The 26,374-nt window shown below is 37.9% G+C and overlaps 2 protein-coding genes and 1 pseudogene across 2 annotated transcripts; 1 reads left to right on the top strand and 2 right to left on the bottom strand.

Annotated features, from left to right (window-relative positions):
* Positions 1-1,734: 1,734 nt before the first annotated feature.
* On the bottom strand, positions 1,735-5,339 carry LOC131975398 (C-reactive protein-like). The gene is made up of 5 exons (XM_059338063.1): positions 5,304-5,339; positions 5,118-5,172; positions 4,027-4,126; positions 3,103-3,400; positions 1,735-2,522 (listed from the first exon to the last, which is right to left on the bottom strand). The coding sequence occupies exons 2-5, from the start codon at positions 5,170-5,172 to the stop codon at positions 2,304-2,306; spliced, it is 672 nt and encodes a 223-aa protein (XP_059194046.1). The 5' UTR covers positions 5,304-5,339; the 3' UTR covers positions 1,735-2,303.
* Positions 5,340-6,269: 930 nt separating this feature from the next.
* On the bottom strand, positions 6,270-8,306 carry LOC131974949 (C-reactive protein-like; annotated as a pseudogene).
* Positions 8,307-12,707: 4,401 nt separating this feature from the next.
* Positions 12,708-22,130, top strand: LOC131975392 (protein NLRC3-like). The gene is made up of 5 exons (XM_059338057.1): positions 12,708-12,788; positions 16,406-16,513; positions 17,507-17,623; positions 19,322-19,551; positions 20,338-22,130. Exons 1-5 carry the CDS (start codon positions 12,730-12,732, stop codon positions 22,128-22,130), a joined length of 2,307 nt encoding a protein of 768 aa, XP_059194040.1. The 5' UTR covers positions 12,708-12,729.
* The last annotated feature ends 4,244 nt before the right edge of the window (positions 22,131-26,374 follow it).

Genomic DNA, 26,374 nt, shown 5'->3' with positions numbered 1-26,374 from the left:
GAGCGTGAATGGTTGTCTGTCTCTATGTGTCAGCCCTGTGATAGAGGTGATCTGTCCATGGTGTACCCCCACCTTTTGCCCAATGTCAGCTGGGATTGGCTCCAGCCTACAGCGGCTCGAGTCTGAATAATGAATGAATATTAAGGCTCATATTTGTTTCATCCAATCAGAAATCAGGAAAAATACTTTCAACATTGAGGAATGGCACCACATACTGGCAGCATCACTAGCAGAAGCAGATACACACTGCATCAAATGAGAGTTAATGCAATTATAATGTTAATAGTAATAATAATGTAAGTGCAATAGACTTATTTGCTGTTATACTACAATAAACAATACAGGTAAAAGAAGAATAAGGTATATATGTTTAAAATATTTTTTTTGCAATGTAGTATGAGGCTTTGATGATCTTGTGTTTTGGATTGTGAGTTTTATACTTTGACTGCTTTCTTATTATGAGCTGTGTGTTTTCTTCTTGTCTTCTTTCATGTTGTCAATTTATGACTTCAGCTTCCACTAAACTATAAATGTAGAATATTAACTGAGGGCTCTTTAGCATGCTCTTATGATGATTATTGCACTTATCAAAACAGACTTTGAGGTGCTTAGTCACTATACAACATTTCAAAACAAACAACACAGTAGATTGGGTTTTGTTTTCAAGTGTTTTCAAGTGTTTTAAAGTTTATTGACATATCAATTTAAATTCCTATATTTTTCAGTGTAGTTTCAGCGTGAATAGGAATGTAAGATCTGTGCACTCAGTGCTCCACTATTTCTGTGTTTCCTTTATCTTCTTATGTATTTCTTTGGGTTTCAGTTTCCTGTTATGAAAAAAGCTTTTATCCCACCATGTTGTGTCGAAATAAGTTAAAACATGCTGCTGTATGTCATGTTTTAATGATAAATCAATCTGAGTTTTGAATTTCTCTTTTTTGTTTTACAGCCACAGTATTGCCAAAGTAATCTAAGTGAATCACTTTCACAAAACTTTCCTCAAAACAAGCCAGAGGAAAGATTCTTTGCTTATTCAGCATTTGCGTCGGGTGTGGCCCTGCATGCATTTCAACACCACCTGACTCACAGCTACTTGCTCCAGCCACTCCCAGTTTCCTCCTAAACTCCACCTCTTTATTGCATTATCTGGACTGTTCCCGGACTTGGCCCCCCGACATCTCCATCATGTTTTCTCACTGTTGACTGCCTGCCAGTGGCCAAAGAGTTAAGTGTTCTTTGACAAAGTAAACTTAGCTTAAACTAAGTTTTACTCTTTCTTACTTAAGGCATTACTGTTTACATGTACATTAAAACACTGATGGGTGACCATAATCACTCCTCGTCTCCACACTGGCTTTGATGTGAAAACTTTGTCGAAAAATCTTAATGGTGTCTAAACCCACTTGATTTAGGTAAAACAAGACTAAATGAATGACTGAATCTTAAATGTTTACATAGAGGGAGGAAAGATCATTTCCCCCCCTCATCTCCTACCACACAGTCATGTTAGGAAGATATTGAATTAATTTAAGTCAGAACTAATACTTTAACCTGAACGCCACCAACCCTCTGGCAGATACATATATTGTAGAAAGAAACTGTAAATACGAACATTATCGTCAAGATTTCCACTTTCAGACAGTCCTTGAATGGAAAGTTTAGAAAAAGTAACCAAACAAAGCTTAAAATTGTGATATTTGTGTCAAAATCACTTTATTTTAATGCATTATGTCTCATTTCTCATTTAAAACAAAAATAAACCGTTTGGAATAACTAGATCCTGTTAAAAACATTAAATTCTGTTTACACAGAGCAGAGAGGAGAGGACAGGAGAGGCTGCAAGTAGAGGTGTAAATAATATAAATACCTCAATATGTATAGCATGTGGAGACCTAATTTTTTTCACAATGTTCATGAAAATCGTGAGCACTTGGGAAAGTGTTGTATATATAAATTCAATTTCATTCAATTAAAAAAAAAAAATAGCAGTGACATTCAACTTGCGTTTTTTTTTCTTTTATGATTTAAGTCATTATAAATGTGTTATACTGCGCAAAACACATTTCTGATTTGTTCCCCCTTTTAGCCATGATTGTGCTGATTCCATAGAGCTGCAGAACTTATATATTGCAGTGAAATACAAGGACACAGTGAGTAAAATGTAAAAAGAACAGCTTGGAGTTCAGATTAATAAACAGTAATCATAAAGTGCTGACATTGGTAACTCATACTTCACATCGGACATCAAGCACAGAAAATTTCATTTTTGAATCTCATCATATGGATGGCTTGGTTTTTAAAGTTTAGGTGCAGGACGTTTGTTTATCTTCTATCAGCACTCTGTCAAAAATCTGGAAATCCAGTGCACTCCAGTTGAGCACGTTCCCCGGAGTGAAGTTTAGATCATCCATGTACTTCTGGATTTCGCAGCCGGAGAGGGCGTAGTCCCACATGTGGAGATCAGACATCATGCCAACGAAACACTGCTTCAGGTTAAACCCCCCACCGTGGGAATCCTGCTCCTGTAGATTGAAGTGAAAAAAAGGTTAAATTAAATCTATACATTAGAGACACACAATACCTCAAAAATCAGCATATGCAGCAAAAAAGGCCATTAACCCATAAGAACTGTGACAAGAAGTGACTTCTCCAAAATATGGGTGTGACTGGAAACAGAAATGTGAAAAAGTAGCGAATTTCAAAAACCGGAAAATTTTAAACTGTTAATAGGATGTCCTGTGTTACATTTAACTTGTTCTCACCATATTTCCTGAACAAATTAAAGTCACAATTTTGATAAATGTTATGGAGATGCAAACAAAAAGGCAAATTTGTGTTTCTGTAAGCAGAAAATGTGTCATTTTTTAAAATTTTAAAATAAGAAATATTGTAAAAATAAATACCATAAACGGCCATTGTAACGTATATGTCACATCACAGATCTTTGACATTTAGGGTTAGTATTAAAAATAAAAATAAAAAAAAGAAATGTGTTTTATGTGGTCCACTTGGTCTGTGGTATATCCCCCATAATTTTCCTAAAAGGATAACTGCGTCTGGGTTCTTATGGGTTAAATACGATGCTTATTAATGCAACTGTACCTGTCCTAAGATAATTATAGTGTTTCCTCTGATGCTTGATCCAGAGGTGACATATTTCCTAATCAAAGGTAGACTGTCAAACCACAGCTGCACCAGTCCGGTTGTAGAGTCCCATGTGGTACAGATGGAGTGCCACATGTTGGGCTTGTAGTCCAGCCCTCCATATTCTGACTTTTTATCCTTGATATGGGGCTCCATCTCTTTGTTTGTTTCGTCCCAGAAAATCAGTAGGGAATTGGCATTAGTCGTTGTGGCCATAGAAAAAAGGACGTGGTCTCTTTTGATGTCTGTAAAGGACCTGTGGACATTGCAAAGACATTATCATAAACAGTTCTTTTTTCTTTTCTTTTTTTACAGTCAGAGATACACTACTGGTCAAAAGTTTTAGAACATACCAACTTTTCCAGAATTTAATTGAAAATGATGCAGTTTAATGTCTCAGTGTACTCTGAAATTAATGCACATTTGCAACATTTAAAATTCTTTATTGAGCATGATAGTGTTTTGAAAGTTAAAAAAAAAGATTCAAAATCACATTTTATGTTGGACTAAAGCACTAAAAAAAGACACAAAATGACAAAAAAAAAGACACAAAATGACTAACAAAGACATGAAAAGAATTCAAAAATGGACAAAATAGCCCAAGACTCCATAGAGTTAAGTTGTTAACCCATTTCTTTTTCCCTGAAAAAGGCCTACTTGTATAATTCTGAAATGTACATTATTTTTCAGTTTTGGTTAAGCTTACCTTTTTTTATTTACCTCTGGCAGTTCACCACTTACCTTTGTACCCTTTCAAGCTGTTCATTTGACTTGAACTGCTTGAATTTCAATAAAAAACTGGAAAAATGGGGGTGTTCTAAAACTTTTGACCGGTAGTGTATATTGTTTTTTTTTAAATAAATTTTGCACATTCAGTGTCACCTGTGACAGACGGTTACAGCACTGAAATCCCGTGTTGAGGTCATTTGCACACGAGCTGTGGAGGTTTGTTGTGGGAAGGTGAACATTTTACCGGACAGATCTGAAAAGAGAGAGGGGGAAAATTGTATAACTTTGATTGTTAACATTATTAATATTGTAAGCATTGCTCCACATACACTGTAAAAATGTTTGTAGAAATTACAGTAAAACACTGTCAAATTGCATCAGGAATGGGGGGTAAAATTAAAAATTGTACCGTAAATCAAGGAATAGCACAATTTTTACTTTTACTGTCATGAACTGTAGGAAACGCACAGTTTTGCTGTAAAAATATAACATTTTCATGTAAAGTTAATGGAGATTTGCCATGATGTGTGAATGAATGACACAATTACTTTAAAAATAACGAGAATATTCAGTCTAAATTAGTTTTTGCTGATATTTAAATTTACAGTAGAAAACCCCCTCACTGTATTTTTTTACGGTGAAGTTCTGGCAACCACAGCTGCCGGTAATTTACCGTAAATTTAACAGATTATTTTTTTTACAGTGTACCATTAGTTCATATTTGTATGTTGTTTTTAAGCACCATTTATCTCTAATGAAAGCCTTTTTGATACTGTTAAGTTCAGTATCTATATATATATTGCACAAGCTTATATGAAGGTAAATTCCTCCACAAATGGAATAATTTGTATTATTAATGAAATTATAAGTCAGTTATTCAATCATAAAATCATTCAAGTTTGATTTTTAGACATAATACCCTGTTGTTTACTTTTCTCTTGGCTTGTTAGATTTGTTAGTAGTCATTGTTATTCTGTGGAAACATGTAAAAAGTATGCAAAAAGGGACAAAATGAAAAAATTGGGACCAGCACCATAGAAAATGCCTATAGATAATAGACAGCATTGGTCATTCAGGTAACATATTTTGGCAAAAAGTCAAAAGTATTCTTAAGTCTTCTAAAAAAGCTCCCTAAAAGGGTATTGCATGACAGGTGTGAAATAAAAGCCCATTTAAAGGTAAATAGCTGCTGACTGCTGCAAACCCCAGCATTTATTTTGTTAAATAAGGATTTTATTTTTTACCTCGAGGATGTGCAGCACATCCTGATAACATCGCCAACAGCAGGAAAAACTTCATCTGATGCAAAGACAAAAAGACACTGTTAAAACACTCATTGATTTTGTTCCAATTATACTTTTGAGTTGCTACTAATAAAATTCACAATTACATATAAATTCATATATATTGCTGTTTGTCATAGATCTTACCTTGAAATCGGAGTTGGGATTGTGTGCGCGTGGTGTGAATAGGATTGTGAGTTTTGTGCTCTCACTGCTGTGTCTCTTTGTTAACTTCCTTTGTCCACTTCTTCATTTTTTGATCTCAGATCCCTGTTGTGTAAAAAAAGCCGTTATCCAATACACACTGCTTTTCACTGAATCAACAGAATTCACAGTGAAATGCCATCCTTATGTTGAAATGATTCTGTATTGTACAAGCATTTGTGATTCATAAACATTAAGCTTGTATCATGTGTTCTTACCGCACACACACACACACTTTACGATCTGATGTCTCACTTTAACATTTTATAGGTTTTCTTTTTAATTGTATGCTTTAAATTCTGTTTTATGTAAAGTACATAGAGTTGTCCTGTTTATGAAATGTGCTATATAAGTAAAGCTGCCTTGCCTTTTTTGTGCAGTGTAGGACAGATGCCATCTCAGCACAGTTTTCACTGGGCAGTAGTCTCTTTCTTTGCACTTCTTTGGTGTTTTCTTTCATCTAACGTGGGTAAACTGAGGTTATCTTTATTTATATCATATTTTTAACATGGAACTGTTCCTGAATCTCTCGCCTAAATCTGAATTTAAATATGTATGTGAGCCAAATGTATGTTTTTTGTTTTTGTCATGTATGTGTTCCTGTTTTGTCTTTTGAAAATTTAATAAACACATATTTAAAAAACAAACAAACATGGAACTGTATGCTGCATTGCATGTGTAACAGGCTTGCACTGAATATACCCTTTAAAGTGAGAACCAGTTATTTCAATGTTGCAAAAGCATCATTTTTATAATCGATACAGAACAGACGGTCATAAAACAGAGAAGAGAGGGATGCTTAAAATTTCACTTTTTTATTAATAAGAAATGATTTGATACAAAGAATTGTCTTTATAGTACAGGTTTTTTGATTTTGAAAGACATTTATAGTTGGGGGTTTTTTTAAGATTAGTAACAGATCATTTCTTTATTTTCCAACAGCACTTGGCCTGTCTTCTGGAACTCCAGTGCACTCCAGTTGAGCACATTTCCTGGACAGAAGTTTAGTTCTTCCATGTACTTCTGGATCTCACAACTGGGAAGGGTGAAGTCCCACATGTGAACATCAGACAGCATGCCAACGAAAGACTGATTCGAGTCAAATCCTCCACCATGGGAATCCTGCTCCTGTAGAGATGGTAGATACATAATATTAATATTGATCAACATCTATCTTCATTAACAGTAGGGATGGGTACCGAATTCGGTACTTTTATAGGTACCGACCGAATTCCGTCGGTACTACCGAGTACCGATTCATGTAAAATCAAACGGTACCATATGTTTCGGTACCTTAACGGTGTTAACTTTAAACTGATCATTGATTTCAACCTGTTTTCATTTAACGTCTTTGATTAACAAGCGTGCTGACGATCGCACTATTTTTTATTTTTTTATTTACCTCCTCGTCTGGTCCTGTCTGCTCACCGCGGCCACTAGCCACTAGCTGCTGCCCTCTTCCAACCCGGCGCAGAGACGAACAGCCGGCTCTAGGCCTGCTAGCCGCCAGCTGCTATCTCTCCAATGTCTCTACCCGGGCTTGGCCTTCGTCTGCCTCGAGATCGGACCTTCCTTACTCCGTTTGCTCTCTCCATTCTTCTGTAGACCAGTCATTAACAGCTAGCAGCTAGCTGCTGCATCTCTGGTTCTCCGCTCAGGAATATTGACCTGCCACTTTACTCCAAACTGCCTCGCTGAAATTAAATCCCTCGGACTCCTGCGTCATCCTCGATATGTTCACAGAGCAGCCCGACTCAACTTTGTTTATTCCAACCATGCCATGCCCACAATACTGTCTGACCGGTGCTGCGCCGCACAGCTACGACGTCATCACAACAAATCACACGTGCACTTGCAACCTTTTTTTTTTTTCTCCTCCGTGCACTTGCCACCTGAGAGCGCTCCTCTGCATCCTTTGATAACACTGCAACCTTCATGTTACAAAATGCACGTTCACTCAACAATAAGGCACTGCTCATCCTGGATTTTATATTGTTTTGATATATTTTTTAAAGTTATTATTATTTTGAGAAATAAATATGTTGAATTGAAAAAAATAGATTTTATTATTAAACAAATTAACATTTATTACCACATAAACAAACTCAAAAGTACCGAAAATTGGTACCGTTGAGTACCGGTACCGATTCCCAGGTACCGGGTATCGGTACCGTATCGGTGCAAATGTCAAAGGTACCCATCCCTAATTAACAGTGACATAAACAGTGCAATAAGCTGTACCTGTCCTAAGATAATGATAGTGTGTCCTTGGATGTTTGATCAGCCTTGGTATATTTCCTAATTGAAGGTTGTCCATCAAACCACAGCTGCACCAGCCCAGACTCAGAGTCCCATGTGGAACAAAGAGAGTGCCACATGTTCAACTTGTATTCATGCTCTGTATATTCTACATAACTGTTTCTGGCAAAGACGTTGATCGCATCCTTTGGAGCATGTCTGAAGATCATGAAGTCATTGTCTTTAGAGGGAGTGGCCAGAGAGAAAAGGATGTGATCTCTCTTGAGGTCTGTGAAAAACCTGTTGGCAGTGAAAATCAGTTGTTATGTGTTTTGCCCTTTCACAGTGGTGGATACCAACCTGGTCTCACAGAAATCCGTGGCTCTTAACTCAAAATCTGTGGAATAGCCACGGTTCCGGCGGTCGGAACGAAAAACATGGCGGACAGTTATCTCATTTTTAGTGAAAAAATCAATATTTTGACTTTGTTTCTGCATAAAAATGGATTTTGATTACATTTCTAGCGAGAAATATATGTTTTATTTTCTAAATATTTACTCAGTGAATGTACATAATCACTTTGTGGCAAAGATCTCGCCAGAAAAAGACGATCCGCTGTGTTTTATTTTGAAATCTGTTTTATTTTGTAATCTACCCCGATCCTATCGGATGTGGTCCGATCCTCCCGGATGTGCTGTGCGATCTCATTGAATCGCGCTTCACTGTAAATGGTCCGGACTCTGCTCTCCTGTTTTAGTTAAAATATCTGTCTTTTTTTAGCATAGATAATATACATACAGTATAATTATTTATTAGACAGTGTGTGATATTCGATATATTGGGTAGAAATAGGTTTTCACAGCCCTAATACGGAAGAACTACAAAACGAGAGGTCTCAGGAGTTGTAGTTTTTTTTTAATAAAACAGGGTTTCCCCTAAAATTGGAAGTTGGAAATACTTAATTAGTGGCTTTCCAGGGGTTTGAGGGGATGTCAATCACATTTTTGGCATCAGAATTTAAATATTGTCTTGTTCAATGGGGGATTTTTTATTTTTTCAGCATATCCTAAAGCCCCCCCACTCCCACCCCTTAGTGACTATGCTCACATTATAGTCCATGTCAACACCTTTCTATAACAGTAGGTCTCATGTCTGTAACCCTTTTTGTCTCTTAGTTATAATCATTTAAATATGCCCCAGGGTTAAGGTTCAAAGGTCAATATCTCAAAGCAAGAATATTATAGAACCTTCAAATTGATACATGTTACTCTCCAGGCCAAGACCTTTCCGGTGATGTATTTGGTTTAGTTGTAGGACAAAGTTTTATTTTTTCACATCTCGCACTGAGAGCACTCAAAGGGCTGTGGGAATCTAAGTCTGTTAGGGCAGATTTCCAAGATTTGAAAAAAAATAAAACTTTGTCATAGAGCTAAACCATATATCATATATCACATAACATAACATATATCAATTTCAAGGTTCTATAATATTCTTGCTTTGAGATATTGACCTTTGAACCTTAACCCTGGGGCATATTTAAATGATTATAACTAAGAGACAAAAAGGGTTACAGACATGAGACCTACTGTTATAGAAAGGTGTTGACATGGACTATAATGTGAGCATAGTCACTAAGGGGTGGGAGTGGGGGGGCTTTAGGATATGCTGAAAAAAAAAAAAATCCCCCATTGAACAAGACAATATTTAAATTCTGATGCCAAAAATGTGATTGACATCCCCTCAAACCCCTGGAAAGCCACTAATTAAGTATTTCCAACTTCCAATTTTCGGGGAAACCCTGTTTTATTAAAAAAACTACAACTCCCTAGACCTCTCGTTTTGTAGTTCTTCCGTATTAGGGTTGTGAAAACCTTTTTCTACCCAATATATCCAATATCACACGCTGTCTAATAAATAATTATACTGTATGTATATTATCTATGCTAAAAAAAGACAACAATGTTTGTTTAATGAAGATATTTTAACTAAAACAGGAGAGCAGAGTCCGGACCATTTACAGAGAAGCGCGATTCAATGAGACACAGCACATCCGGGAGGATCGGACCACATCCGGTAGGATTGCGGTAGATTACAAAATAAAACAGATTTCAAAATAAAACACAGCGGATCGTCTTTTTCTGGCGAGATCTTCGCCACAAAGTGATTATGTACATTCACTGAGTGAATATTTAGAAAATAAAACATGTATTTCTCGCTAGAAATGTAATCAAAATCAATTTTTATGCAGAAACAAAGTCAAAATATTGATTTTTTTTCCCTAAAAATGAGATATCTGTCCGCCATGTTTTTCGTTCCGACCGCCGGAACCTTGAAAGTCACGTGACTTGGACACAAACCAATAGGAAAAAATACCAGGTTGGGTTATGACTGTCATTAACTTGCATTGTAGCGAAATCCGTGTAATTTTCAAAAATGATTTACCATATATATTAGAGAAAGCTAACACAGTTATGTATGCGGATGACGCAACCATATATACATCAGCATCTACTAATAATGACTTAGAAATTATTATAGATAAGGAACTAGAAGGTGTGGCTGAATGGATTAAAGTAAACAAGCTTGTCCTGACGATATCTAAAACTAACTGCATGATTGTAGGCTCAAATTATAATATTGATAGAAACCCTGTATTAAATATTAAATTGAATGATATTTCTATAGACCAGGTACATGAGACCAAATTGCTGGGAGTGACAGTTGGTAACAAATTATCATGGAAAAAACACATCAATAATATGATTGCAAAGATGGGCAGAGCTATATCAATTCTAAGAAGACATGCAACTTTTATGAATCCAAAAATCTTGAAAACAGCAGTCCAATCGATAATATTAGCACATCTCGACTATTGCCCAGCAGTTTTGTGTTATGATTGTCATCACTATGCACCTTATGCAGTGGCACTTTCAATTTCGTTGTATAGTGAACTATATAATGACAATAAAGACTATTTGATTTGATTTGAGTTTGGTCAAATGCCACTGGAGACATGTTAAATAAACTACAATGTATACAGAATAGAGCTGCCCGCACAATACTAAAGTGTGACTACAGGACAAATATTATCTCTATGCACAAGGAACTTCATTTGTTATTGGTCAAAGACAGACTAGTGTACTCACTGCTAATTGTTATTAGAAATATATGTGTCCTAGAAATATCAAACTCACCACTAACATAAAGCAATTCAAAATATTAATAAAACAGTATTTATCAAAATACGAAAACATGGTATATTTATATGTATGTAGTATATTTCTATAGATATATGATATGTGTTATTATAATGTATATGCTGTAGAACTAATGTGTATATACAACATATGTATTATGTGTTAGTAGATTTTATAATGATGTATACATATATGATATGTAGAAATGTGTGTAATATGGATTAATATGTGAATAATTTCTGTTTTGTTTTGTTTTTAATTTTTTATTATGTTTTGTGTTTTCAACTGTATATTTGATGCTGTTGGACCCCAGGAAGAATAGCTGTGGCTTTGCTGCAGCTAATGGGGATCTTAATAATAAACTAAACTAAACTAAACATATCACACAATACATAATAATTCATCATATTTTTCAGCAGGGAGAGAAAACTGCATGTTAGCAAACATGTTGCAGTAAGTACAGGGTCAGGTCTACCTTTAACTTCAAGTCACTGAGCTAAACAGACAATTTTCTGATCTTTGAGAACCCAGAAGGTCCTCTAGTCACACTTCCAGCTGTTCTGAAGGTATTTACAGACCCCACAAACACCCTGCTGAACATCTGGAGACAAAATATTCAGTCTGTTGCTAAATTAACCAGGTTCTTTCCAAATCCAGGTCGCTGGAAATCAGATATCCTCACTCTTTTTGTTAAACACAAAATGCAAATATGACTAGAATACTACTATAATATAATACTATTATATTTTTTTATTATATTTAATGTACAAACTAAACAATGAGACGTGAAATTTCTGGCTACTGTTTTTGTTAGGATCATGAAAAAGAGTTTTGACTCAGGAAACAGGCTTAAAATCTTTCATAATGCAGAATTTTTCTCAGACAGAATCATTTTTTTAATCCAGATTCCAGATTTTTATCCAGTTCTCTAAATGAGAACAATATAGAAAAGGTGCTTAAGTCGTAGACTAAGTAAATGTGATATAACATGATTTACACATTAAGATGAGAAACCAACATTTCCATTTTAAAAGTTGTTTTAATGAAACGGAATGGAGAGGAGAGGGGAGGAGCAACACTAACTACCTCAAAGCGAAAGTGGAAGTTTCAGTCAGCTCAGACTCCATTTTGACTGACACAACAGAACAGGGAGGAGTACAACTTGAAGCTGAGGCGAGGTGAGTTTTAATCCAGCACACAAAGTCATGATGGCTGAAAAAACACAGTAGACCTGCTGTAAACAAAGAAAACAAGCACAGAGTTAATGAGAGTGGAGAGCTGAGTGGTTTTATTGCACTGTATGCTGTGTGTGTGTGTGTGTGTGTGTGTGTGTGTGTGTATGTGTGTTACTTCCTCTTCTCCAAGGCCTGGCGTGATGCATGAACAAACTTGTTCTCTGTTAATGTTCTGTTAACAGTCAGTGTTACTGTTTCACCTCTCAGACTGACTTCAGATCAGAAGATGAATAATTGTGTGGAGGAAGAGGCGGACGGAGCAGAGTCTCTATTTTCAGGCTGTCTGTCTGTGAAGAGTGACTGGTCCATGTTTGAACCTCTGTACTTCAGTAATCAACCTGGACCCTCAGACACAAAGTAAGAACTGCTACTGACTCATTTTTATGACTCATTTTCAGTTTTGTCTGCAAATGTTTTTGTCATGACAGAGACAAAAGAAATCATTTGTTCCATCTTCCTCTTTAAATCAGTGGCAGCTGTTAGTCAACTAGAAAACCTGTAATCCAATCTAAGAGGACTGATCCAAACTATTAACCCTCCTCATGATCTGCAGTAACTGTAGTTTGTGTATTTAGATCTTTCTTCAAATAACTCAACCCTATCAATGTCATATTCATGTGATACGACTGAAACTATTTTTATGTTCGCAGATTTCAGTACAGACAGAGAGCAGAGTCTGTATTTCCAGGCTGTCAGTCTATGAAGAGTGACTGGTCCATGTTTGACCCTCCATACTTCAGTAATACCGCAGACACAAAGTAAGAACTGCTACTAACTCATTTTTTTATGACTCTTTTTCAGTTTTGTCTGACAATGTTTTGTTGATTTCGTGTTTGTGAACCTTTTGTGACACAGAAAAGAGAAATAATTTGTTCCTTCTTCCTCTTCATATAAATGACAACTGTTCCTCACCTAGAACAGTGATTCTCAACTAGGGGGTCGCGGCCCATTCTGAGATGTGTGAGTTATAAAAAGTTGATTGGTAAAAGTTTACAAAACAAATAGACATTCCTGACGCTGCACTTTTACTTTGAAGGGCATATATTTCCCATTACACAGTGCCTCTGAATAGCCTGTTGGTTGATAACAGAATGCTGTTCAGTAAGTTCTGTTTCCCCTGATAGGGTGTAGGGGTATCTGGTTGCAGATACAAATTGCCTCCAGCAGGGGGTACCAAGATATGTAGAGGTAAAAACTAATTTAGGTCAATTTTGCTATCAGAAATTGATTAAATTAATATTTAACACTTTAAATGAATTAAAGTTATTTACTTAGAAAGAGGAAAGAAAGCAAATCACAGTAAATCAGTCTCATAAAGTTAACAAATTATCAATTTGGAACATTGATTATTAATTATGAATATAATTATAATCAAATTACCTTATTAATATTTAGTAACAGTTGAAGGAATTTTGGAGTTCTTTTCATTGCAGAGGTTTAGCGAATCACTCATTCATGTGCAACATTAAAAGGAGAAGCATATTAATCCAATAAGATATTTATTCTAAAACAAAGTAAAGCAAGCAAACACACAATAACTAATCTAAAAGACTATTTAAAGTGGAAATGTGGGTGAAAGATTATGTGTAACAAAATGGCAGACCAAGGGCGGTCATTTCAGAAAATCAAAATGGCAGAACCCCTTATTTCTTGGAGAACAATAGACCATGAGGCCTTGAAAGTATATGTGTTTGTAGGAAGCCAGATTAAAAGTATATTTTATGTAGATTCGTGTGTGAGCAAATCAAATGAGTTATAGTTCACAGTTTACATGTACAATTTAAGGTATGTAGAGCAAGATTATTCATACAACTTCAAATGATCTGGCTACACAAAATATCACAACAAATATACTTAAACACACAACAGATCAACACCATTGATTAAAGCTTAACAAACTTGTTCTTGCTTACTAACTGCCCAGTACTAAGCTAGAATCAACTCCTGGTTGGGTTTTGGTGTTTCCAGAGTTATTTGCTGTTATTGGCTTCAAAAGCTTGGTGAAGGTCTCTGTGATTATATCCAGTATAGATCACAGGCAGGAAACTTAGAAGCGTGGTGGTGGGCCCAAGCTTGGTTTGGGGCCTTGCCGGCCTTCCCTTAGAGCTGGAGAGAGGGAGATTGTCTGGTCTACCTTCTGGAGTGCAGACCAGGACAGCAGCCGTGCTGACCCTCTGAGGGGCCGAGGAGAAGAGAGTGAGAGAATGGCCGCAGGAGACTTTTATGTCTCTACCTAGGTGTTGTACTTCCTGGCAGGGCTAGCCAATGAGAGTGTAGATGCAGATACCTGAGGGGGTGGGGGTCGTTTGTCTTGGTTTGGGGTGAACAAAGAAAGGCACGCATCTTGAGAATCATGGAATCAAGAAATTGCTGCCACAATTCTTAATGCATTCAGTCCATAAATCCAAATGAAACTTGTGGGATGCCTGTGACCCCTACAGGGTCATCTCTGCTACACTTACAAGATAAAGCATAAATCTGTAATTCAAGATAAGTTTGGCTTTTTATTTACATGCAGTTAAATGTGTATTATTAAAACTTGATAAGCACTAGTGGTGTCAACAATAATCGATTCGGCGATGCATCGCAATGCGGGGCATGCACGATTCAGCATGATGCGGCAAAGTGCCATAATCGATTATGTTTATTTCCTGGCCTCCAGTGGAAAGTTTTGGGGTACAGGGTGGGAATTTCACATTCTGGCCTTGATGCCCTGTGAAAAAATGTTCAATTTACGGCCAAGGTGGCCTTTGCGCCCCTGTCAAAGTTCCAGTAAACACAACGCTAACCCGACCCACTGCCCGTCCTTCAAGACGGGTGCGCATCAACACATGGCTCATTTGAATATTCTAATGAACCATGTGTTGATGCAGCACAGGTAAGCTAGCGGGACAAGCTGTTTTGATATGTTGTGACTGAAGTATGTGGTAGTATTTGACAGAACTTAACATTTACGTTTTTATAGAAAGTACTATTGATAGGTAATTACCATTGTATTTTCCTATTTAAAGTCGACTCGTTAACGTTACATTTTTGCGTCATGAAAACTAGCGATAGCTAGCTAGGTGGGATAGCGCTAACTTCTTCCCTACCTCAGGGACGAGGGGTCGACATTTAGCTGATGTAATTTCACCTCAGCAGGTTCCTTTCTTATGGCAGGAGGAGGAATTTCTCTTTCTTTACTCTTGAGTTTCTGAACTCAGGCAGGAGATTCATCTTGCCATCTTTCCAAAATATATGCATTTGCCGTCTTTTCAAAACAGGTTCATTTGTCATTTTCCAAAAAGGTCCTTTCTAATATATTTAATATATTGTGCATTAATGTTTCTTGGTGAATGAGAATGTTAAGGTATTAATCTGAAAGGTAAAACCAGCGTAATTTAACCAAACAGCCTTTATGCCCTGTCATGTGGCCTTTGTGCCCTTAAAATAAGTGTGAACAGGAAGGCCAAATGGCCTTGCCCCTAAAATGACGAAATTCCAAGCCTGGTGGGGGCAATTGCTCTGACGCTAGTTTGGAGTTTAACACGGCTTTAAACTCCAACTCCAAACTACAACTCCAGTTTAAAACTGTGTTAAACTCCAAACTAGTGACAGAGCAGAGTGGATGATACACACATAGCAGCCAGTAAAATCTATTGTTATTAGGCCTATCTGACTGCTTGTATTGCCTCATGACTGACGAAAAATGTCCCTTGTTGTGTGCAGTAGAATTGTGATGCATCGCAATGCATCGTAGAATCGAATTGAATCGAATCGTTACCTGGTGAATCGTAATCGAATCGAATTGTGAGGGCAGTGCCAATGCACACCCCTAATAAGCACGAAGAGGTAACAAGTGTTTATCTGTAATCCAAAATAATTTTCGCTTTTTGTTCTCCTAAAGATAACAAAAGTCGTCATCAAGTTAAATATATATTATTGAAACTTGATGAGCATAACCAGTTAACTTGTTTAAAAAGCATGTGTACCTGTGTACAGATAGAAACCTTGTAAGCTCACTCTAAAGTCTGCCTTTAGCTTAGTTGCACCCTTGTTGCACCTTGTGTGTGTTTATTTCATCTTTTAAACAGTGCATGAAGGCATTGTGTATTGCTCCAGTTTTCTTGCAAAATAAATTTGGATGTTTAACAATTTTCAGAAATTTGTGTTGCAACTTCATGTCTGAGGAAAAAGCAGGGTCCTGAGACTGACCAGTTTAGAACCACTGATTTAGACAACCTGTAATCCAATCTAAGAGGACTAATCCAAACTATTAACCCTCCTTATGATCTGCAGTAACTGTAGTTTGTGTATTTAGATCTTTCTTCAAATAACCCAACCCTATAAATGTCATATTCATGTGATACGACTGAAACTATTTTTATGTTCGCAGATTTCAGTACAGACAGAGAGCAGAGTCTGTATTTCCAGGCTGTCAGTCTATGAAGAGTGACTGGTCCATGTTTGACCCTCCATACTTCAGTAATACCTCAGACACAAAGTAAGAACTGCTACTAACTCATTTTTTTATGACTCTTTTTCAGTTTTGTCTGCCAATGTTTTGTTGATTTCGTGTTTGTGAACCTTTTGTAACACAGACAAGAGAAATAATTTGTTCCTTCTTCCTCTTTATATCAATGACAACTGTTCCTCACCTAGAACAGTGATTCTCAACTGGGGGGTCGCTGCCCATTCTGAGATGTGTGAGTTATAAAAAGTTGATTGGTAAAAGTCTCCAAAACAAATAGAAGGCCTTTGAAGGGCATATATTTCCCATTACACAGTGCCTCTGAATAGCCTGTTGGTTGATAACAGAATGTGGTTCAGTAAGTTCTGTTTCGCCTGATAGGGTCATCTCTGCTACACTTACAAGATAAAACATGAATCTGTAATTCAAGATAAGTTTGGATTTTTATTTACATACAGTTAAATGTGTATTATTGAAGCTTGATAAGCACCAAGAGTTAACTTGTTTAAAAGTGTTTATCTGTAATCCAAAATAATTTTGGCTTTTTGTTCTCCTAAAAACAACAAAAGTCATCATAAAGTTAATTATATATTATTGAAACTTGATGAACATCAATAGTTAACTTGTTTAAAAAGCGTGTGTACCTGTGTACAGATAGAAACCTTGTAAGCTCACTCTAAAGTTAAGTCTGCCTTTAGCTTAGTTGCACCCTTGTTGCACTTTGTGTGTGTTTATTTCATGTTTTAAACAGTGCATGAAGGCATTGTGTATTGCTCCAGTTTTCTTGCTAAATAAATTTGGATGTTTAACAATTTTCAGAAATTTGTGTTGCAACTTCATGTCTGAGGAAAAAGGAGGGTCCTGAGACCGACCAGTTGAGAACCACTGACTTATAAAACCTGTAATCCAATCTAAGAGGACTAATACAAACTATTAACCCTCCTCATGATCTGCAGTAACAGTAGTTTGTGTATTTAGAGCTTTCTTTAAATAAGAAAATGACTGAAATTATTTTTGTGTTTGCAGAGTTTCGTACAAACAGAGAGCAGAGTCTCTAGTGTCTGGCTGTCAGTCTATGAAGAGTGACTGGTCCATGTTTGACCCTCCATACTTCAGTAATCAACCTGGACCCTCAGACACAAAGTAAGAGAGTTTTACTACTCGCTGACCAAGAAATGTTAATGAATTGTGGAATGTTGTTAGAGAATCTTGGAGTGGAATAACAGCTGAAAGGTGACACAAGTTGGTTGACTCCATGCCACACAGATGTGAAGCAGTTATAAAAAAAACTGTGGTCATACAACTAAATATTAGTTTAGTGATTCTCAGGATTGCTAAATCCTAGAAACAAAAGTTTGTACAAAATAGTTTTGAGTTTGTAAAGTCAACGGCAGACACTGCTATATTTTTCAACACACCCCTTTCAACTAATTGCCCAATTGCACAGCCTTAACAGCGTGCATATCATGAATGCTGGGTCTTGTTGGTTTTCTGAGAATCTACTGCACCTACTGGTACCTTGATTGCCATGTAGCAATAAAAAATATACTAAAAACCTGGACTAATCTGGTTAGTCACATTGGACTGTTCTTATTTTGAACACTATTGTATACAATTCATTTCCCAATATTTTTTTGGTACCGCTTCTCAGATCAGCTGTAATGACCAGCAGGTGCAATCTAGAATCAGTGCACATCATAATTGTGAAACGTGGTGAAAAAACAATCATATGAAATCTTTGCTCTCCTCAATATGTGTTGATAGTTTTTTCACAATGTACTTGTGTAGAATATGGTGAATAAAATTTAAGCTAAATGTTCCACTTATACTAACAAATCAGAGGTTGTCATCAAAAGTTTTGAATTATTAATAAGTGGAACTTTGAGCTTAGATTCTCTTCACCATTTATTGTTGGTGAAGCTCAAGAAGGAACAGGAACATCCATGGGCAGTGTTGATGTAAATGTTATCAGCTCATTAATGAGACACTTGTGTATATTTAAACCATGTCTCTTTCTAGAAAATCTGAATTATACGTGTCATGTCATCATTTGATAGTTTACAATCGAGACAGAAAGAAAACAAAAAAAACCTGTCTGGACTTTTAAATAAAATAATCTATTTATGGGAAATCCATGCCTCGTGTGAATTTGGGAGCAATTAAAACAAAAAATTGTCCAACAAGGCCGTCCCACAATGTTAACAGGAGCTAAAAATGAATCTGTACATCAACCCTGTGATTGTGATCTGCCCCAACATGTAACAGAGCCCTTCCAACACCCTTCAACCAGGGTAAATGAAAAATTGGGCGTTTTTGTTATAATCCTGCTGATAAACAGACAACAAAAACATAATCTCCTTGTGTAAGAAATAAAGTAATGAGTTCAACAAACTGTTTTCAGAATACCACAAATTTAAACTGCAACTGTAATGGAACACAGTAACTGATATTTAATATTTTAATGTATAGTCCTATTACTTGTATTCTGTTAATGTCCAACCTTGTTTTTGTGGCTACAATAGTTTAACATTTCCCATCTGGAAATGTTGAAGAAAATACTCACTGACTGCTACATTCCCAATGATGTGAAACTGAACACCTGTTACATATTTACATCCATTCTTTTAACATGAAATGTGAACAGGTGTAAAGTTTTTCTTATTTATTATGTTTTGGAAATAACTTTTTTCGTTAGTATATCTGTTAAGTTTATTTTGAAAGGAGTGTCAGTAGATATGATAACCGTAACTAATAAATGTAACACGCACAGTGTTTTGGATTAAATTGCAGCAGTATGGCAGAAAGTGTTTTCACTTTAGTGATAAAGAAATGTGTTGACAGAAAGAGGAAGAGGAGTGATGAGGAGGAGCAGCCGTCCTGCTGTGCTTCCTGTCAGGACGTCCTGAAGGATCCCGTCTCTACCAGCTGTGGACACTGGTTCTGCAGAGCGTGCATCAGCTCATACTGGGACCAGTCTGCTTCACCAGGAGACTCCTCCTGTCCCCAGTGTGGACAGAGATGCAGAAGCAGACTGGGACTGCAGACAGCCAGTCAGAGCAGCACTGAACAAAGTGAGACTGTCCCTCTGTCTGCTGATGTCTTCATGTCACATGTTTAACAGGCTCCTCTCACTGCAACAACCTCTGCTAACAAACATTCTCTGCTTCAGGTTAGAAGCTGCAGCTTTCAGCATGCTTGTCTCTTGCTGGTTTTACATGTAACAGGGTCCGGCCTGAGATGATCTCCTCCCTTAAACCAAAGCCATGTCTGTAACTAAACTGACTGGATCAACACGTGTGTCTCTGCTCCAACCAGAGAGAAAGTTCTCTGTGTTGAACTCTCAGTGCTTTAGGAGCTTCTTACTGAATCTTCGTGGTTTGGAGTTTATTTCTCCTCCTGTGTCCCAGTTTATACTTCAAGATATCAGCTTTATTTGACATTTTACTGATTTAAACCACTCAGTAATATGTGAAATAAAGCATTTCAGAGCCTTGTTAACTTACTGCAGATTTAAACAAACATCTCGTGTTGCTGCTGCTTCACATAAAAGTTTTCTAATGACAAAAGCTGCTGAGCTGCTAAGGCTCAGCCTCCTGCTGTCAATCAAACAACCAACACACAGTCAGAGGCTGAGAGGAAAAGGAGCATTTCTAATGTTCCCCCAGAAAACATCTTTTCTTAAATATAAAAACAAAACAATAAATGTAAAAATCACTTTGATGTTATTTTTAAGCTCAAGAACAGATGACTACTTCATAAACTTTACTACTTTATATGTTCTTATATGGATTCTTCATGTTGGCAATAGATATAATGACTTTAACTCATTGCTTTTCATCTTCTCATCCTTTTTTTAGTGTCTGGCGGTCTGCAGGAGGTTTTAGATGAATATAAGATCATTCTGAGGAGGAGATGTGAACGTGTGACTGAAGGAAGTGATGCAACAGGAAGTGGAACCCTCCTCAACAGGATCTACACTGAGCTCTACATCACAGAGGGACAGAGTGAAGAAGTTAATATCCAACATGAGGTGAGGCAGCTGGAGACAGCTTCCAAGAAGAAGACCGTCCACGACGCTCCAATCAAGTGCCAGGACATCTTTAAAGCCTTACCTGACCAACAGGGACCCATCAGAGTGGTTCTGACGAACGGCGTCGCTGGCGTTGGAAAAACCTTCTCGGTGCAGAAGTTCAGTCTGGACTGGGCAGAGGGTTTGGAGAACCAAGATGTCAGTGTGGTGATTCTTCTTTCGTTCAGGGAGCTGAACTTGATCAGAGATGAGCAGTACAGTCTTCTGGAGCTGCTCCAGGTTTTCCATCCAACATTACAGAAGGTCCCAGCAGAGAAGCTCGCCGTCTGTAAACCTCTGTTCATCTTTGACGGCCTGGATGAAAGCAGACTTTCTCTGGATTTCAACAAGAAGAAAATTGTCTCTGATGTCACACAGAAGTCATCGGTCAACGTGCTGCTGACAAACCTCATTGAGGGGAATCTGCTTCCCTCGGCTCTCGTCTGGATAACTTCCCGACCTGCAGCGGCCAATCAGATCCCTCCTGCATGTGTTGACAGGGTGACAGAAGTACGAGGCTTCACTGACGCCCAGAAGGAGGAGTACTTCAGGAGGAGGGTCAGTGATGAAGAGCGCTCCAGCACAATCATCTCACACATCCAGACATCCAGGAGCCTCCACATCATGTGTCTGATCCCAGTCTTCTGCTGGATCACTGCTACAGTTCTGGACCACATGTTGACTACGGAGCAGAGAGGAGAGCTGCCCAAGACCCTGACTGACCTGTACTCACACTTCCTGCTGGTTCAGACCAAGAAGAAGAAGCAGAAGTATGCTGAGGGACATGAGACGAGTCCACAGGAGCTGATGGAGGCTGACAGAGAAGTTCTTCTGAAGCTGGGGAGGCTGGCGTTTGAACAGCTGCAGGAAGGAAACATCATGTTCTACCAAGAAGACCTGGAGCGCTGTGGTCTGGATGTCACAGAGGCCTCGGTGTACTCAGGAGTTTGTACAGAGATCTTCAAAAGAGAGAGTGTGATCTTCCAGAAAACAGTCTACTGCTTCGTTCATCTGAGCATTCAGGAGTTTCTGGCTGCAGTCTACCTGTTCCACTGTTACACCAACAGGAACACAGAGGTACTGAAGACTTTTCTGGGAAAAAAATATGTAATTTCATCCCTGGATGACTTCCTGAGGGGAGCACTGAAGAAAGCCTTGAGGAGTAAAAATGGCCACCTGGACCTGTTTGTTCGCTTCCTTCATGGCCTCTCTCTGGAGTCCAACCAGAGACTGTTAGGAGGCCTGCTGGGTCACACAGACAACAGTACAGAAGTCATCCAGAGAGTCATCAAGAACCTGAAGGGAAAGAAGACCGAGATCTCTCCTGACAGAAGCATCAACATCTTCCACTGTCTGTTGGAGATGAACGACCTCTCAGTCCATCAGGAGATCCAAGAGTTCCTGAAGTCAGAGAACAGATCAAAGAAGCAACTCTCTGTGATCCACTGCTCAGCTCTGGCCTACATGCTGCAGATGTCAGAGGAGGTTCTGGATGAGTTGGACCTGAAGAAGTACAAGACGTCACAGGAGGGAAGACAGAGACTGATTCCAGCTGTGAGGAACTGCAGGAAAGCTGTGTAAGTCCAGATGTGATCATCAACATTATACAGCAATGTAAAGCTGAAGCATCAGTGTGAGAGTAAAGATACACACTTTACACACATGCACAATATAAAACTTGGAAAACACAAACCTTTTCTGAAACTACCATCAAACATACGTATTGAAAACATTCTACATGTTAAACTGCTGATGTCATCATCTCCTATCAGTCTCTGTTGGAGTGATGGAGGCTTCATACAAATCTAGCCCAGAAAAAAATGAGTGTGTGCTAAAAATGTTTTCACACTCATCATTTAATCACGACACACAGCCTGTTTTACATCGTAAACAGTGTCTGCATCATGTTTTCTATAACATGTCTATTTATATTTTGCAGACTTTCTGACTGTCTTCTCTCTGAGACTCACTGTGAAGTCGTGGCCTCAGCTCTGAAGTCCAACCCCTCCCATCTGAGAGAGCTGGACATTAGCCTCGGCTTTAATCTGGAGGATTCAGGACTGAAGCGGCTGTGTCCTGGACTGGAGAGTCCAAACTGCAGACTGGAGACTCTGAGGTCAGTTCCTGTGTTGTGCTCACACACACAATGTATATCTGCTGAATTTAAATCATGATTGAAGTTTCAGATTTAGTTTGGTTCATTTGTTTTCTCAGTTTGCCTGAGCACAGATCTATAACCCAGTTTGTCAGTCCGTTCTCTTTCACTTGGACTCATATCACAGAAATCCTTGTTGTCAGGCTTCAGCTCATGTGTTTGGGTCTGAACCACCAGTGGTTTGGACCAATCAGTGTCCTGTGAGAGGCTACTGGTTGCTATGGCGATGCTTTAGATGTGTGTGATGACAACAGTTTGTTGAAAACAATAATGTCGCTCAGGTCAAATCTTTATTGTTGTTGTATGAAACAATGAAACAGAGAAAGAGGCGAGCGAAGGTGCTGCAATAATATCAGTTAGATTAAAACAGAGTTTTTCTTCATTAAAGGAAGATCAAAGAACACTGAAGGCTTTTCCTGATGGAAGATGTTTTAGCTCTTCTCCCGACTGGCTCCAGCAGCCTGTAATAGACACTGATAGACACATAGTTCATCCATTCACCTGGCAGGTAGATTTTGAAAGCGTCTGACCTTTTTCAAACTGTTTCCAAAGACCATTTCTCAGATGGTTCTGTGGAACAAACTGTCTGGCAGCGTCAGGTTCCTTGAACAGCTGCTTTCACTGTAAATAGTCAATAATTAAACAAAGATTTTGTGAAACTCTGTCTGTCAGGACCATCAATAATGAGCTGCAGGTGAGTTTGTTCAGGGAGATACTAGATTAAATGTTGGATGAAGAGAAAATGTATCTCACTTTACTCTGAACATCTGATCCAGTTCTAAAGAGGACTGAGGATGAAGCAGAGCTCACACTCAGTCAGCTGTGTGTTGGTGAGAAAAGCCTCAATCTGTGGGTTGAAATGAGACAATCAGAAGGTGAATTAACCTCAATTATTATCTTTGTCTTATGTGTGTCATTTCAATACCAAAGACAACGTCTGCTTTAGTATTTTTCATAATTTGACATGATTGTTATGAATAAGGGGAGACAGAAAAGAATGAAAGTAACAACAGCACATTTTAATCCAACATGTCTGATTTGATGTCAGTGGTCTAATACAACTTGTTTTAACCTCCATCATGAAGAGCTGTTAACGTAAATATATCGTGTTTCTTAAATAAACTGTAGAAAATTTCCGCTGTTAGTTAAATTGAAATCATGTTCATTTTTTTTAGTAAATGGTCACATCTGTATATAGTATATCATCTGAACTAATATTTTTTTTCAGTTAATGAAGTAATTGATGAAGTAATTTTAATGTTTACAATGTTTTGATATAACATTCAGGAATCTCTCTTTTAGTATTTGAATGGACCGGTTTGTAAACAGTGGTTTATTCCAGAACTACTTCAGTAAGGTTCACTGATAGAGAGCGTTTTTTAAAGTGTGTCCCATTTTTTCCTCTAATAACCTATTTTAGATAAACCTTCATGGTGCCGATAAACCCCGGCAGCCCGCCAAGATTTAGTTCATGTTTAGAAAACACTGAAAATACAAGTTGTGTTTAGTGGCGTGACGATGTTGGCACAGGTTGTTTGATGTTTGATCATATTTAATTTGCCAGAACGTTTGTAAATGACAAATCTAGCTTCAGCCAGTTGGTCATGGAATCAAACCAGTTTATCTGAATGGACTGGCAAAACCAAGAATCAACACAACTCTAAAAAGCTGTTTTCATTGAATTTGCAGCTGCAGTCTTTGTCCTGTTCAGACCTGCATTAACGTGTGTCTGAGGGTGATCTGATCACAAGTGGACTGCTCCAAACAGATTTCTGTACACCTGGCACTAGAATGTATCTCCACATGTGTCACATCTCCACATCTGCTCTGTATGCAAATAAACAAATCATTAAGTCAAGGCTAATACAGCAGTTGATGTGGCATTTCATTATAGGAAAGTCTGTTATAATCTCTACATAATAGTGACTTTGGGGTTATATAATGAACCTATACATGTGGTCTGCCTGTGTATTTATCAGCTGATTTCCTCAGACAGCAGCTCATCACACAGTCAACTGCTGGGACCTCCAGGTTCACTCTGCTAGTGAACCAGAGCTCCAGAGCTTCAGTTCAGTGGTCAGATTTTTAGCTCCAAAACGTGAACTACAGCCTGTTTAACTCCACTTGAGGAAAACACTTTATAAATACATTAAAATATAGATAGTGATCATATAAATACAACAGGAATCATTAAATAAATCAATGGAAGACAAGGTGAAAGTGTTACAATTTGACATGTTTTATTATCTATAATCACAGACTTTCTAACTGTCAACTCTCTGAGACTGACTGTGAAGTCGTGGCCTCAGCTCTGAAGTCCAACCCCTCCCATCTGAGAGAGCTGGACGTGAGTGGCAGCTTTTACCTGAAGGATTCAGGACTGAAGCGGCTCGGTGCTGGACTGGAGAGTCCAAACTGCAGACTGGAGACTCTGAGGTCAGTTCCTGTGTTGTGCTCACACACAATGTACTATATCTGCTGAATTTAAATCATGATTGAAGTTTCAGATTTAGTTTGGTTCATTTGTTTTCTCAGTTTGCCTGAGCACAGATCTATAACCCAGTCTGTCAGTCCGTTCTCTTTCACTTGGACTCATATCACAGAAATCCTTGTTGTCAGGCTTCAGCTCATGTGTTTGGGTCTGAACCACCAGTGGTTTGGACCAATCAGTGTCCTGTGAGGAGCTACTGGTTGCTATGGCGATGCTTTAGATGTGTGTGATGACAACAGTTTGTTGAAAACAATAATATCGCTCAGGTCAAATCTTTATTGTTGTTGTATGAAACAATGAAACAGAGAAAGAGGCGAGCGAAGGTGCTGCAATAATATCAGTTAGATTAAAACAGAGTTTTTCTTCATTAAAGGAAGATCAAAGAACACTGAAGGCTTTTCCTGATTGAAGATGTTTTAGCTCTTCTCCCAACTGGCTTCAGCAGCCTGTGATAGACGCTGATAGACACATAGTTCATCCAATCACCTGGCAGGTAGTTTTTGAAAGCGTCTGACCTTTTTCAAACTGTTTCCAAAGACCATTTCTCAGATGGTTCTGTGGAACAAACTGTCTGGCAGCGTCAGGTTCCCTGAACAGCTGCTTTCACTGTAAATAGTCAATAATTAAACAAAGACTTTGTGAAACTCTGTCTGTCAGGAACATCAATAATGAGCTGCAGGTGAGTTTGTTCAGGGAGATACTAGATGAAATGTTGGATGAAGAGAACATGTATCTCACTTTACTCTGAACATCTGATCCAGTTCTAAAGAGGACTGAGGATGAAGCAGAGCTCACACTTAGTCAGCTGTGTGTTGGTGAGAAAAGCCTCAATCTGTGGGTTGAAATGAGACAATCAAAAGGTGAATTAACCTCAATTATTATCTTTGTCTTATTTGTTTCAATTCAATACCAAAGACAACATCTGCTTTATTATTTTTCATAATTTGACATGATTGTTATGAATAAGGGGAGACAGAAAAGAAAGAAAGTAACAACAGCACATTTTAATCCAATATGTCTGATTTGATGTCAGTGTTCTAACACAACTTGTTTTAACCTCCATGATGAAGAGTTCAGGTTGTTCATTTTAAACCTTCTTCAGCTCTGAATATATTTTTAAACACTGAATGATTTCAAGCACGAAGTTTGTCTTTTAAAGTCACATCATTTATTCTTTAT

The sequence above is a fragment of the Centropristis striata genome, chromosome 7, assembly GCF_030273125.1.
Source record: "Centropristis striata isolate RG_2023a ecotype Rhode Island chromosome 7, C.striata_1.0, whole genome shotgun sequence".
Classification (NCBI taxonomy): domain Eukaryota; kingdom Metazoa; phylum Chordata; class Actinopteri; order Perciformes; family Serranidae; genus Centropristis; species Centropristis striata.
This window is presented reverse-complemented; position numbering and strand designations above follow the sequence as displayed.

What these genes read in the sequence shown, in the direction of transcription:
- LOC131975398 (XM_059338063.1), bottom strand. Translation starts at nt 5,172, where the DNA reads ATGAAGTTTTTCCTGCTGTTGGCGATGTTATCAGGATGTGCTGCACAT. An exon ending in ATGTGCTGCACATCCTCGAG is followed by an intron (nt 4,127 to 5,117) that starts GTAAAAAATAAA and finishes CTCTCTTTTCAG; the next exon opens with ATCTGTCCGGTAAAATGTTC. An exon ending in CTATAATTATCTTAGGACAG is followed by an intron (nt 2,523 to 3,102) that starts GTACAGTTGCAT and finishes TTCAATCTACAG; the next exon opens with GAGCAGGATTCCCACGGTGG.
- LOC131975392 (XM_059338057.1), top strand. Translation starts at nt 12,730, where the DNA reads ATGAAGAGTGACTGGTCCATGTTTGACCCTCCATACTTCAGTAATACC. An exon ending in AGTAATACCGCAGACACAAA is followed by an intron (nt 12,789 to 16,405) that starts GTAAGAACTGCT and finishes TTATGTTCGCAG; the next exon opens with ATTTCAGTACAGACAGAGAG. An exon ending in CCTGGACCCTCAGACACAAA is followed by an intron (nt 17,624 to 19,321) that starts GTAAGAGAGTTT and finishes ATGTGTTGACAG; the next exon opens with AAAGAGGAAGAGGAGTGATG.